Below are 14393 nucleotides of genomic sequence, written 5' to 3'. Positions count from 1 at the left end.
TTATAGCTATTCCATGTTAATCTGCACACTGAGCATATATCCAGCTAATGCCCCATGTATCTATCACTAGGTTATTGACTGGTGTGGCTATTAGGGGTGAAATGCACAAACTCCTGACCGCACAGTTAAAGTTTTGTGCACTTTCACTTGTACCTGCACAAGTCTCTCTCTCTCTCTCTCTTTTTTTTTTTTTTTTTTAAAGTCAGTCTTACCACAAAGAAAGAGTAATCGCACATCTTGAAGAGAAACTCACGTCACTGGGCCCAGGAACATACAGTAGCTAATGTTGAATGCATTTATGTTAGTGCTAACTGCAATGCAAACATGGCAAGAACTTTTCACAAACAAGTACTGCAAAAACAGGAAGTGAATGGGAAAACTTCAGTGTTTGGAAACAGCACAGTGTTTGCAGAGTTTTTTCCTACAAATGCAGAAACAGTCTGGTAATCTGAAAGCTGAGCACAACAGGAGTCTCAGATCAGTAACAAGCGTCACGACACCACCTTACAAGACCTATAGGTACAGACAGAAAAACGCACAGACAAGTTTATTTCCCTCACCTCTGCAGAGATAATTTGACAGGCAAAGGAAAAAAAACCAGCCTTTACAAAAATTCCATTATTAAACCTAGACAACGCAATAAAACACACCGCATCTTTATCTTAGCCTTCAAATGATGGAGAAAAAATGGGTATGATAAATCAGAAATGATAAATTCGTGGGTTGCCTGTATTTTCTAATTTAAATACAAAAAGAATTAAAAACCGAGGCCAAAAGTTCATTAACAAGGGAACACATATACAGACACAGGCCCCATCACATCACATCAGAAGGCCATATTTACACCATGGTAAGAACCTATGCTGTATTTAAGCCCCTACAAATCTTTTTACACAGATCATTTGAAGGTTCTTGAATAACCATCAACTCAAAGACCTCTATTTTCACATAAAGAGGGTGCTGACCTGATCTCTAACTGCCAGCCATTTTGTTTAATTTGCTTCATGCTGTATGCTTTTTTATTTTATTTATTTATTTTAATAAAGGCCATACAGCATCAATAGAACCAGAAAACTGCATGGCAGAGTGGGCTGTCCTTGTGGGGCATAGATGAGGCAGGACCCGTTAGGAATGAATGCAAACACAGACCAGATCCTCAGCTAGCGCACATCTGTCCACTGGAACACTGCCAGTTTACACCAATTGAGAATCTGTCCTGTAATCTTCACTTAGCCAGATGGGCATCAGCTAGGAGCTCAGTATTTCTCCCTAGTCTTTTTGTATCCAATAGAGACCAGTTTACACACAGTCAACCCCCATCCGCCATTGGTTGGCTTCACCATATTTAAAAATGTGTTAGCCTGAAAGACAGTTCAACCCTAGATACTGCTCTGATGGGAACAGGAGGAATGGCTTGCTGTAGATTAGACAAAACCACTTTGAGCAAGGCCAGAGATAAAGGACATCCAGAGAAAGCAATTATTAATCAGGTGCTTAACATGCCAGTAGATAAACACGAGAATAAGGAGGCAGTCTCACCATTAGGGTTTGTAGACAAACCCTGTGCTCTAAGACCACAAGCATTACCACTCCTCTTACCTTCAACGGTTAGTACAAAACTGTACATACAGCAAAGAGTATTTCATTTGAATTTCAACTTGTTACTTTTCTACAGTTGATGAAGCATGAAACAAATCACCCAAAATGCATTTTGTAACTCTAGCAAATGTGTTTCCCATCAAAATGGGAGACTCTTTGGCTGCATCTGCATTTTCATCTTCAGCAGAAGAGTTCTGTTCCAGCGGATGTTTTAAATTTTTCTCAATGGTCACATTATTTGGTTGGAAACCAGATATGTTCTTTGGTGCCAGGACTCTGCACAAACCATTTGCTCCTCTGGGAGAGGAGGAAGAGTCTGCATTGTACTTCTGGAAACCATGTTACTCTCTATTTCAAAGTGAAAGATAAATTAGAGAATTTGAGAGTGAGAAAGAACCCTGAAGAGTAGGACCGAGTGGGGGAGGAGAAGAGAGGGAACAACCAATAATAGAAAGATTTAATACTTTGCACCCACACAGCACCTTTCATCAAAACCCCTCATTTCCACACACTGGGAGAGGAAACTTGCTGCTTGTATTTCATAATACAGCTCAAAGCAATACTGTTCCAGAGCAGTTCATTAGTCATCCTTTGTTTACTCCTGAGGGAATTCTGTGACAAAAAATTAAGAATTCTGCACCAAAAAATTAAAAATTCTGCATATTTTTGTCAACACACCACAATATAATCACACCATATTCAATTATTTTGGTAATGTATACCTATCAGCAAGTACGTCTAATAATACAGACAACAAAAAAGATTCAGGAAATGTTTGACAAATAGATTCCTTATTAAGCATATTAGCACATCTATATGGCTCCATAGCAAGCGAGAAGAACAGAGGTTCACATGCACGCCCAGCCCTGCCCTCCTGATCCAGACAGGGGGCAAGCAGGCCTACCCCACCAGGATCCAAGTGTGGAGGGGCTCCAGGTGTAGGGGGAGAGGGTTCTGTTTGGGGAAATCTGGGTTCAGGTGGCTCTGTTGGGGGTTCCAAGTGCGAGGGCAATGGGATTCTGGCGTGGGGGAGAAGGTGACTAGGGCTCAGCAGGGATCTCAGTGGGGGGTCTGGGTGCTGGGAGAGTGGGGCTTGATGGATGGGGGTCTGGGTGCAGGTCGTTGGGACTCAGTGGAATGGGGGTCCTGGTGCTGGGGAAGGTGATGTACGGGGGTTGGGCAGATCAGGGGCAGCTCCCTATACAGTGACCCCCCTCTCCCCACAGCTGGAAAACAATGGAGGCAGGAAGTGGGACGAATGGGTGCAGAGCTTCCTGCAACTGGGGAAGGTTACCAGAGGTGAGTCTGACTCAACCCCAGCCCCAGAAGCAGCCCGTGCAGGGGAAGAGGCAGTCCCATTCCCCTGCCCCCAGCCCAGCCCGGACTAGCAGCTGGAGCCTGGCAAACAGTAAGAGCCACCAGCCGGCAAGTTCTCAACCCGGCCCCTCCTCAACAGTGCGCAAGAGGGACAGAGTGTGCTAAGGCCCACACCCCGCGAGGCAGTGATTTACATCACCCCCGACTGCTCCCCATGCCCAAACCTCTTCTCTCTTCTGCATTAGTCTGAGTTGAGGTATTATTCTCTGTGAAGCCTTGGTACCTATTTGAAGGAGTCACTTTGTACTGCCTGGTCAATCTGTGAACATTTGACTGCTCAGTGGTCAACAAAAGCCACTAAACTCACTTAAAGGCCACTGAACAGGCCACACCTGGTAACAATTTCTGGTCCCCACAATCTTGGGTTGGTCTCGATTACAAGTTGGAAGCCCCCAAGTCTCATTCCTAATCCCGAGTCATCTAGTTCCCCCCAAATATCAGAATGTTTATGATAAACTACAAAAGGAATTGCTGTCACACTCTGGGGGGGATTGCTAGGGTATTTGGGGGAAGTTCCCCCCCCCTTTCTTTTCCAGAGCCAAAATGTTGAGTAACTCCACTCTAGGTGGTAGAGAAAATACTGCAGCTAGAACCAGAGCATCTGTGGAACCACTATATCCAAGGAAACAATTTAGTCACAATTCTCAGCCAGTGCCATCAAATGCCCACACCAGGCACACTAAAAGTCTACGCACAGAAAACTTCCTTTGTACAGCATCTGATGAAGTGAGCTGTAGCTCACGAAAGCTTATGCTCAAATAAATTTGTTAGTCTCTAAGGTGCCACAAGTACTCCTTTTCTTTGTACAGCAATGTACCTAAGCTGCCAAGAACCACCCCAATCAGAGGTTCCCGATGCTCAGCTAGTATATCTTTACATAGCCCCAGTGAAGTCAATGGAGCTACATCAATTTATACCAGCTAAGGATCTGGCTCTTAGATGTATTATTTAAGAGTCCACACAATCTTTTACATCTTGTATCCTGCCCTCTTACTTTTACATGTAGTAAAGAGCAAGCACAACGTTTTGAGACTCCTCTGTAAACATATTCTTCCCAAGTCATTCCTAGGTTCAACACACCAACCTCTAACATTTGTGTTTTACACGCAGAGAAAAAAGCGCCAATCCTTTTGCAAAGATGGTGCCCAATACCCTGTTCCTATAATAATGAAGCAAGATCTCCCTCATAAAAAAGGAGCTATTGAAAAGGTTCAGTGTAGTCAAAGTGTCACTGACCTATTGTCTGGGTCTGGAATCAATCCTGACAACCTCTGAAGCAAGAGTATGCCTGTACGTTGTCAGAATGGGCTATTAAGAGAAAATACACCATTATTTTAAGCAAGAAAACAGTAAATGCTCACAAAAATTATCAGAATTGTCTCTCTGCACATGCAATTACCTGATTTACATGTTCAATTGCAGGAACTATAAACACAAATTAGGCAAGCACTCTGCACATGCAATTGCCTGCCAAAACTCTGGCCCACAAAATGTACATATAATAAATAAAGACACTGCGTGCATATACTCTATATATGGATATGTATGACTGACTATACTATAAGTCTTTACAACAGAGGGAAAAAATAATTTAAAAATTCCTGTAGTTGTTTGTCATAAATTTAGATTTTGTTAAGAGTTTATAAGAAAAATAAATGCAATCTTGGTATTCCCTGAAATAAACAAATAATCTTTAGTGTAACTAAATCTCAACTTTCTTCAGGTAACGTTTACAGTGTCATCTGTGATGTCTTAGAGTAAACAAAATTTTACAAACACTAATTCACCAAAAAATTTTCATGGTTTTAAAATTTCAAAAGAAAAACATTTTGTTTTGTTCTGATAATTTCAACATCTCTGAAGTGCTAGAAACCCAGGCAGCGGAAACCCTTTTATTGCCAACTGTTCAAAAATCCTGAGTTTGGCCCCAAAAATTCAAGAGATTGGCTTAAATGTCATGAGTTTTAAAAAATAATAATAATATATTTGAGGTTCTTTATTGATCTGCCTTCTGGTTTCTAGGTTCTTGTTTTTAAGCTTTTCTCCACCCCTACAAGAGCTAGGAATTTACTTTCCAGAGAATCTCATCAATCTCTTAATTCCAGCAGCTGTGTTTTAAGGAAAACATCTTATCGTGAGGCTCATGATAAAACTGCAAGAGCTGGCAATACTGGAAGCACTGGGCAAGGGCGTGAGAACCAGAAAGGGACCCTACCATGCTAGTTTCATTGTCCAAGCTGATTGAAATGCAAAAAGCAAACAGCATCAGTGGAAAAGCCAATTAGATGTTTAGACTTGGCCGTAATGCAAAGGCACTGGGGAGGGGGGAGAATGGACGGACCTTTCCCCACTTTGTGCATCCCATGCAAGGGCCAAACACAAGAGCAGTCCCTGAGCATGGAGGCTGCTCCCACAAAGGAAGCAGGATCCTGGCCCTACCCCACTCATTTCACACTAGACAGCAAAAGGATGGATGCAAGCTTGGAATAGAGCAGGCTGTATCATCCTCCCAGGGAGCTGAGAGTTGCACCTTTAGAGGCACAATCCATGCACAAGCTGCCCCTTGGGGCAACATGCCTAAATGTCACCATCAGGCCTTTAAAATGCTGTCAGCGCTGACAATGCATGAGCTCTAAAACGTAACGGGAGTGAAAGTGGCGAGGACACGTTTTATACGCATAAATGCATGGGCAAGTAAAGATTTTTAATTGGCAGTACACTCGGATGGCATGACACAAAGGGAGAGAAGTGAAAGCGGCGGTGAGGCTGAAGCTGGCAGGATGCTTTCGGGAACTTTGAATGAGGAGGATGGGCTTGCAATAGCACATTCTGACCCAGGGTGGTTTAGGGAGACACCAGATCCCATTTCACTGAATCACAGACACAGGTTCAACAGATCAGTTCTTCTCTCTCCTTTCTTTCTTCCCCTCAAGACACAGCAAATCATAGCAAGGCTCATTGGGAGATTTTTCCCTTCCTCTTGCTCTCTCTGTCCCCACATTTTTATTTGCTTAGGTTTGAGAACGGATCAAAAAAAAAAAAATCTATCTCACTGCTTTGTAGTTCTGTTCATTACCCTTGTACCACAATCCTGTTTAACAAATATGAATACATTTCAACAAATCATGCATATGCCCCAGCAGCGCTGGCCCTGCTGCAGTGGGCTCAGCGGTTCATGAAAAGGGTCACTATAGTCAGCACTGGCAGAGCATAGTACTCTGCAGGAGCCCACGGAACAGAGGCTGCGATGAGCCCCGGCACAGGGGTGGTCATTTCTTGTGCTTTCTTCCCAGCTTGCTACACGTGAGGAGGGCTAGCCACAGTCACACCCTCAATCTATGCCCTGCCAAAAGAAAGATGATCTCACAATCCCTTGAGGACCTTCTCCTCCAAGGTGCTGAGAACCCTCAATTCCCACTGCAGAACCAGACTTCTACTCAGTACACAAGGCAACCTGCAAGCTTCCTCCTGGGACCTGTCATTATGTAATGGTTAGCACTGCATCTTTCCTCCAATGATAAATAAGATACATAAAACAGAATGGAATTTATGAGTGCCTTTCTCATGCATGTCCATGAAAATGTAAAATGTACAAATGAGGATTTTTATGCTACTGGTATTAAAAGAGTTCTCATCCTACTGAAAAAAATATGGCTTCCGGTTGGGAATTGTATTCAAGTTCTATGACCATGGCAGCACTGGATACATAGATACCTTGTTTTTTTACTCTTTTGAAGATAATCCCTAAAGCAATGTCTGATGCAGGTGAAACAACTTTAAAGAAATAAACTATGTTAATTTTTTAACACAAAGTTTGGCTAAGATAGTAATAAAAATGGCCTGTCATTTACAGCAGAATAACATCTAACAAATCATTTACAATCTGCAGGACAGCTGGATTTTTGCTTTTCAATGCAGATTATATGTTATTAGTAAAATATAGAAGGAACAACACTTTGGGTACGATTTGCAAAAACCTCCACAATACCAATTGTTATGTACACATTCTAGAATTAATTTTTTTAAGGAGCTTGATGAAACTATTCTGATGGCTGATACAGGGCTTAATCATATCGTATGACAAAGAGAACACACCATCATATGCACACATGGACAAACATATGCATTACACATTTATGTATAACAAAGGAGAGCATTAATTGGACATATGAAATATTTTGACTTGTTGCTGTCAGACACATTATTCCATAATGCAAATTTAATATAGTAATTCATTTTTATGGTGCACTAGAAAATTATTCTCTTAAATTTATTCCTGATTCCATATCTGTCCTGATGCAGGGGCCAAGCTTGCCTTACTTATGTTGGCAGAGTCCCATTGATATCAGCGGACTTACAGATTTTGGAACATGAGGAGGAGTTAGGCACTTTCCTACACAGATGCTGGAACTAGGGGTGCTACAGCACCCCCTGGCTTGAAGTGCTTTCCATCATATACAGGATTACAGTTTGGTTCAGTGACTCTCAGCACCCCCACTATACAAATTGTTCCAGTACCACCGTTTATTTGGCTTATCAAGTAACTGTTTACTTTATTTTTATTATTACTTTAATTAGAAATTGGGGAACCTGATGGTGTTTGGATTTCAGGAACCCTCTAAATGTGGTTCTGTTTTTAAGCCTATTGTGAAACTTTCGAGTTCTGCATAACATTTCCCCCTTGATCAAATTGTTTTTCCAAGGGAAATTTAGTTTTTAAAACCATGTTTTTCTAACTAAATGGGAGCCTGTGCTCAAGAAAACAAAGATTCTAACTTGATAGCAATTCTTCCCTTGGTTTTAAGGCAACAGAGGAAAGAAAAGTTCAAAAAACATGCAACCTCACAATAGCTTCCATTTGGTCTTGAAAAATGAATTCAAATCTCTGTTTCCCCTTTCCTAATTTCAAGCAAATTTTCCTGTATCTGCTTCTTTTATTTTCAATCACATATAAACACCTATCTAAGGGGTGAATGTATATGCAATTCATCAGCTCCCTGGGTGACTATAACTTCCATTCTTTTTTTAAATATATTTCTTTACCACAAACTGGTGCCCCCACAGAACAACTCTGAATTCACTTCAGGATTATTTCCAGTTTTGAATCCGATTGGTTATGTTCCATTATATCCAAGCTCCCTGTAAAAGTGAAACTAAAAATAAGTAAGAAATGTATATATATAAAAAAAAAGCTAATTTTTCCCTTAAGGAACTGGATGTTAATGAGTAATTTCATGCTTGCAATTATGCCTTGTCTTCCCAGATGGAGTTACTAGGAGTATGTCATACCACAATAGTGAAAATGAACGGCTTACTTCATCCTCCCCTTTTTTCCTGTATGCGTGTATGTTACACAAACTCCAGGGACTAAAAACCAATTGCACTCAGTGTAAGGTTTGCCAGATTATACTCCAAGTGAAGGAAGAAACTGAATGAAAGGGAAGAGGCAGAAGGAAAAAAAGAAGACACACAAAACGGGCAAAGCAGGAAACGGAAAGATTCTACAGAAGCCCAGTTAAGGCAGGCACCTGAAAACTATTGAAAATGTCATTTTCATCTTTGTAGTCAAAATAGTCAATTATCGTTCTCCTCATAACAATTTAAAGAAAAGAAATTAAATTGGATTTTATTATCATTGATCTTTTTTATTACAATCATTGCCACTAACCAAATAATCCCTAAACAAAGGCAGACCCTATTTAAAAAAAACAGAAAGAATATTAGCAAATGCACTGTCATTTAGAGTTCGATAAATGTTTATAAAGCAAACAAACATCATTACTCCCAAAGGGAGAAAGTCAGATTTGTCCTCAAGCAAGTTGTTATCTGGTAAATGAAGTTTGTAAAATAGTAAAATGTCCTATTGGCACTGAAAGATTTAGAAAACAAACAAACAAACAAAACAAAAAACCCTAGTTAGAAAGCTGACTGATATTAAAAAAAAAAAAAAAAAAATCCCTGCACAGCAGCAGTATAGCCTACACAGGATGTATGTGTATTCATGCAACTATGCCATGTATAAAGCAAATTGTCTGAAGAGAAATGAGAAACGAAACAAACAATGGAAATAAAATACAGATCAGGCAAAATCCCAACATCCACAGGAAGAAGGGTTTCGTCTACCCTACAGATGCTACAGCAGCACAGCTCCAGCACCGCAGCTGTGCCATTGCAGCACCATAATATAGACACTTCCTACAGAGACAGAATGGTTTTTTCCATCATGGTAGTTAATCCAGACCACCAAAAGGTGGTTTCTTCCATCAGCCTAGGCACCACTACACTGGGAGTTAAGTCAACCTAACTGGAGCACTCAAAGGTGCAAATTTTTCACACCTCCCAAGTGACACTGATAGCTAAGTCAATTTAATTTCTCGGTGTAGATCAGAGTTAAGAGGGGTCTCTCCACTGTAGAACAGAGCAAAGTTTTCATGCCTTTAGGTTGGTGCCCATGCCAACAATTTACCATAAAATTAACATAAAGCGATTCCTATTTTTACTTTACACAGGCTAATTATAATTGAAACATTTACTGTTCACAGCACTGAAAAAAATTTATCATGTGATTTTTGTAAAGGTTGTGAATTCTGTTTCACTAAAACAAGATGGCCTGAATACTTCTCTCTTTATTTCCCTACTTAATGGATTCAACAAGGAAAGCTGTCTTCTCAGAGCCAGAATGTATATTTTCCTAATTAAACAATGGAAATAGTCACCTATCTTAACAAAACAACAGATTCATGTAGAAATGTGTATAATAAACCAGGAACAGTGTCTATCAGAGGTACAAACAACAGATGGACAATCCAGATACAAAATAACCCAACGTCTGGACTTGAATTGGTTAACAAATAAAAGTTTGTGGAGGTGGATTTCAGTCACATATGTCCCAGGCGATAACAAAGAGAATATCAAATGTCTGTGACTAACAAATATTTTATCCATACCATTTATGTGCAGACCTGGCTAGATCAAGGTTTAATATTTTAGCTACCCCCAAAACTTTTGCTTTCAAATGCAAAATAAGGTGAGGTTATTTCCCGGTTCAATTTTATTCCTCTTATATAGGATGCGTTAAAACTCATCATGCCACAGGAGTTGCACAGTGATGACGGGAAGATTAATTAGGGAATGTTTGTAGAGCACCTTGAACATGGAAAGCTGTAAGTGTGAAACTAGGCCTGTTTTCAGATGTGCGGAGTGCCCACAATGGTGCCTCCTTCAGTGGAGCCTACAGATGGCTCAGCAGCTCTGTGGGGAAAAAAAAAAAAAAAAAATCGAGCCACTTCTATTTAGATACCTAAGTATGGATTTAAGTGCCTAATTTTAGGCACTCAATACGTTTTCCATTTCTACCTTATCTTGAAACCAACAGTGATATCTGTTTGAATTATTCACACCTGGCTTTTTACAAAAATAAATTTAAACATCCAAGATCAAATGTCTAAAAACATGATTGAATATAGATCCACACATTCAGGCAACAAGTACATAACTTTGGGGCATATTCTGCTCCCCTTACTTGCCTAAGTAGTCCCTTGGAAATAAATGAGGCTACCTGCATGCATACATAAGGCGAGCAGGACTTAGCCCTAAACATACTGTATTTACTTAGTGAACTGGCACTGAGAAATGATAATTACAGGTCCAAGACCTAGCACAAATAAGCACCACTCAACAAAATGGAGCTCCCACGGAAAACAATGAGACCAGCAGCAACAAGAGACATTGGTGCATGGAATGATAGAGTAATTTAGTATATCTCTGTTAATTATGCGTCTTAATGAAACAGGATGAGAGAAAACCACGTATTAATTTGAGAACTAGCATAAAGTGAATGGGAAATTCTTTCAGAAAGTACTATCCTGGTGTCTGAAACAGAGTTAAAACCTTGCCAGAAAGAAAGAGGTAGCGCTCTCTTCGCGAACATAAAAATTAATCTCTGATGTATTTTTATTTTCTGGGTTTTTTTAATATATTAAGCACAAATATGACTACCCATATCAATATCTGGTATTGCACGTCTTTTCTCCTTTTCAGATAGCATGGCCACTGCAAAGAAAATGCCTTTCGCTATTAGTATTCAACTTCCGCTCTGCCCTCAAAGTATCTTCACAGAATGATGCAGAACCCAAACTTGTTCTATACCCAGGTTTCCTTTGGGGAAATTCTCCTTTAATGCTTCCTTGCCTATTGCTTCTTTCCTACCAGTAGCTCAGGGAGAGGTTAATATTCTTCTGGGCATGTGAACATCCTGGATAGCTCAATGGAACAGCAGAAGATGGCATAGTGGCAGCATGTTAGGTATGAAAAAGAACCACATCAGGCCCTTCAGGACCGGAAGATGGTCTACCTACAGATACCCCTGTGGATGATCCCACTTGAGATACTGTGTGTGTGTCAGAATACTGTGTTAAAGAGGCCTTGAACATTTACATGTGTGCTGTTCTCATATAAAGTTAGATCCATGTTTAATCTTCAAATACACCACTGACTGAAGGAAACTCATCCAAATAGACCACTGATGGACACCCATATAAAGACTAATTCCCAGGCCCATATTACATTGTGAGTTTCCTATGTTAACCCAATGTACCTGTTCTATTCTACAGAAGATCCACTGAGAAAAATAAGGTATTTACACACAAATCAAAAAGCCAGAATTAAACCACTATCTACCTAAAGTCTTATGGGACTGTAAATACGTGTGTAAACTTGTTAAATTTCATTGGTTCATACTGCTGCACAAATGCCACGGGAGCCTTTAAATGTATTGATACCATGTTTAATACATGTGTAATTTTTTTTTATTATTTGTATACACACACTCTCCATATTTTTAAGGCTAGTACATATTGCTATATGTACCCTTTGTATTGGTAATATTTGCTTACAACTTGGTTTTCTACATTGTCCTCAATGAGGGAGAGAAAACCCTAAAGGAGACCACCATATTTCAATGTCAGCTTCTGGATAGGATAAGCGACCACCAAAATCAGAACCAACAACAAGGCCTAGACCAAGACAGCATATTCATGGTCCATACCGAAACTATCTGGTTTCAAAATTAAAAGCATCCTGTCTCCCTCCTCCCTACCTTCAACCTTGCCAATACGTCAAATGGCATTTGCAGATTTTAGTTTAGATATTGTTAAAATATCCTAATTTCACATCACTATCACATTCCCAAGAAACAAAACCATAAAAATATCACACAAAGAATAAAAATGAGATTTGCCTTTAAAATGCAATACAATTACAAGTTAGCGAATACTATTTATGGTTGCAAAAAAAATAAAAAATATCCCAACAGGGTTTTGGACGTTGGGGTTCATTCACACATGTGCGCCCGCACACACACACACACACGGATAGGGAGGAACAGATTCTTTAATTTTTCATTTTCCAGTCCTGCACAAAGAGAATATTTATTTTCCATCAGTTACTATACGTACTTACTTTTGTTTTCACTTTTTTAGTTCAATGAGATTTGCTTGAGTAAAGTTCCCCCCCCATGTTATCATAGAACAAAATTATGAATGTAGGCAACTGGGGTTTAAAAAAAAAAAAATGAAGGTAGACCTGTGGTTGAACCCTTCTTCCAACATAGCAAGCTTCAGACTAGCCTTGCATTTTTGAAAGCAATATACAATTCTGGTTATACCTTACACACATTCAGGCAATTACTTTAAAAAGCCTAACACAGGTATCACCAAGCCCTCTACAGCAGGCAGGCTTTTCTAGATTTCCTAACCATCCCCGAGATGTAACTTCAACAACAACACTGATTTTCTCGCAGACTGTAGGTGGACATAAAATCGAGCTGCCCGTGTTGACGAAGGGGCATACCCAACAGCAGTCTGACAACAGGGCTGCCTTGCGTTACAGAGAAAGCAGAGCCAAGGCACGAAGACCAGCAGCGGGGGGCTAGCTCTGCGCTGCAGGACAGGAGCGCGTCCTGCTCTCCGAGGAAGATGCGGAGCCGTGTGCGGACACGGTACTTACCGTAGCGGAGGCTAAGCTGTTATCCGCCAGGGTTACATGATGAGGCTCCCACCTCCTCAAAAATTTGGAGGTGAGGATCTTGCTAAGAAATGTCCGGGGGTGCCGGATGACACAGACCTGGATGTCCCCCTCTTGCAGCAGTTTATACCTCATGCCATTGCAGTGCAGAAGGGGTCGCCTGCAACGAGCAGCACCCATTTTACTCCCCTCCGTAGCAGACATTTCACCCAGCAGCGGCTTGCTCTCCTCGATCTGGCGGCGATCGCTGCCCCCGCCCGAGCCGCCGGTAAAATCCATTGCCGCTTGGGGACCGCCTTTTTTTTTTAAAAAAAAGGGTTTTTTAAAAAAAATAATAATAATAATAATAAAAAGCCCCCCCTCCCAAAAAAAAAAAGCCGCCTGGCCGGCGGGGGGGGAGCGTGAGGGAAAACTGTCCGAGAGGATGGGGGGGGAGGGAACGAGCCACCCCCCAAAAAGGGAAGGAAGCAACTTTAAAAAAAAAAAAATTCCTGATTTCAGCGACAACCCGCGCGCCTCTGGCCTCTGGGCAGCGCCGTCCCGGCGTCCTCCGGCGGCTTCACTGCGCCGGATCCATGCTCCCGCGGAGCGCGCCCAGCGGGGCGCGGGGGGCGGCCGCACGGGGCAGCTGGCCGCGCGCGCGGAGCGGCGGGGAACCCGCCCGGGCGGGGGGGCGGGGAGGGCGCGCGGGTCTCTGCCCCGGACCCCCGGGGCTGCGCGCGTGCGGGGGGGCGCGTGCAGCCGGCGCGGAGCGTGGGCATGTGGCTGCGGCGGCCGGAGAGGAGCGGAGTGGCTCCGCCGACAGACTGGGGCAGCGGCAGCCGCAGCCGCTCACAGGGCGGCTCTGATTGGTCTCCTCGAGGTCATGTGTGGGGCCCCCTCTGACGTCAATGGCCGCCGCAGATTGCGGTGCCGTGCGCTGCCTGCTCCAGGCGGCCCGGGGTGCAAAGGACTGGGGGGGGGAGGGCACGTGCCAAGCGGCGGCGGGGGGCAGGGCGCGCGCGCTCCCCCCCCCCCAGAGCGGAGCCCCGGCGTGGGGGCTGGCTGCAGAGCGCGGGGGGGAGATTATGAGCGCCGGCGCCGTGCCGGGGGCGGCACAGGGCAGAGAGGGATGGGGGTCGGGGGGAAGGAAGAGAAGGAGGGAGGGGTTGGGGCAGGGGGGAGTACAGATGGATGAGGGACCAGTGGGGGGGGGGGTCACGGGGCAGGAAGAGAAGGAGGGAGAGGGGGATCAGGGGAGGGGTTGGGGCAGGGGGGAGAAGGATGGGGGATCGGGTGGGGGAGGACGGAGGGGTTGGGGTGGGGAGGGAGGGAGGGAGGGATCGGTGGGGGGGTCAGAGGGCAGGAAGAGAAGGCAGGAGAGGAGGATCGGGGAGGGAAGGGTTGGGGCAGGG

General features: G+C 42.9%; 1 protein-coding gene across 6 annotated transcripts in view; it reads right to left on the bottom strand.

Moving 5' to 3' along the window:
• The window catches only part of CMIP (c-Maf inducing protein), a 170881-nt gene extending 157071 nt beyond the window's left edge, over positions 1 to 13810 (bottom strand). For 2 of the 6 annotated variants that reach the window (XM_073308041.1, XM_073308042.1), the window contains exon 1: positions 12982 to 13809. In XM_073308041.1, the coding sequence (XP_073164142.1) occupies positions 12982 to 13278 (297 nt within the window). In that variant the 5' untranslated portion in view covers positions 13279 to 13809. Of the gene's footprint in view, positions 1 to 12981 lie in introns of all 6 variants that reach the window. The other 4 variants (XM_073308044.1, XM_073308043.1, XM_073308045.1 and 1 more) reach the window with 4 other exon arrangements.
• Between the last annotated feature and the right edge of the window lie 583 nt (positions 13811 to 14393).

This window comes from Lepidochelys kempii, chromosome 12, assembly GCF_965140265.1.
Source record: "Lepidochelys kempii isolate rLepKem1 chromosome 12, rLepKem1.hap2, whole genome shotgun sequence".
Classification (NCBI taxonomy): Eukaryota; Metazoa; Chordata; order Testudines; family Cheloniidae; genus Lepidochelys; species Lepidochelys kempii.
This window is presented reverse-complemented; position numbering and strand designations above follow the sequence as displayed.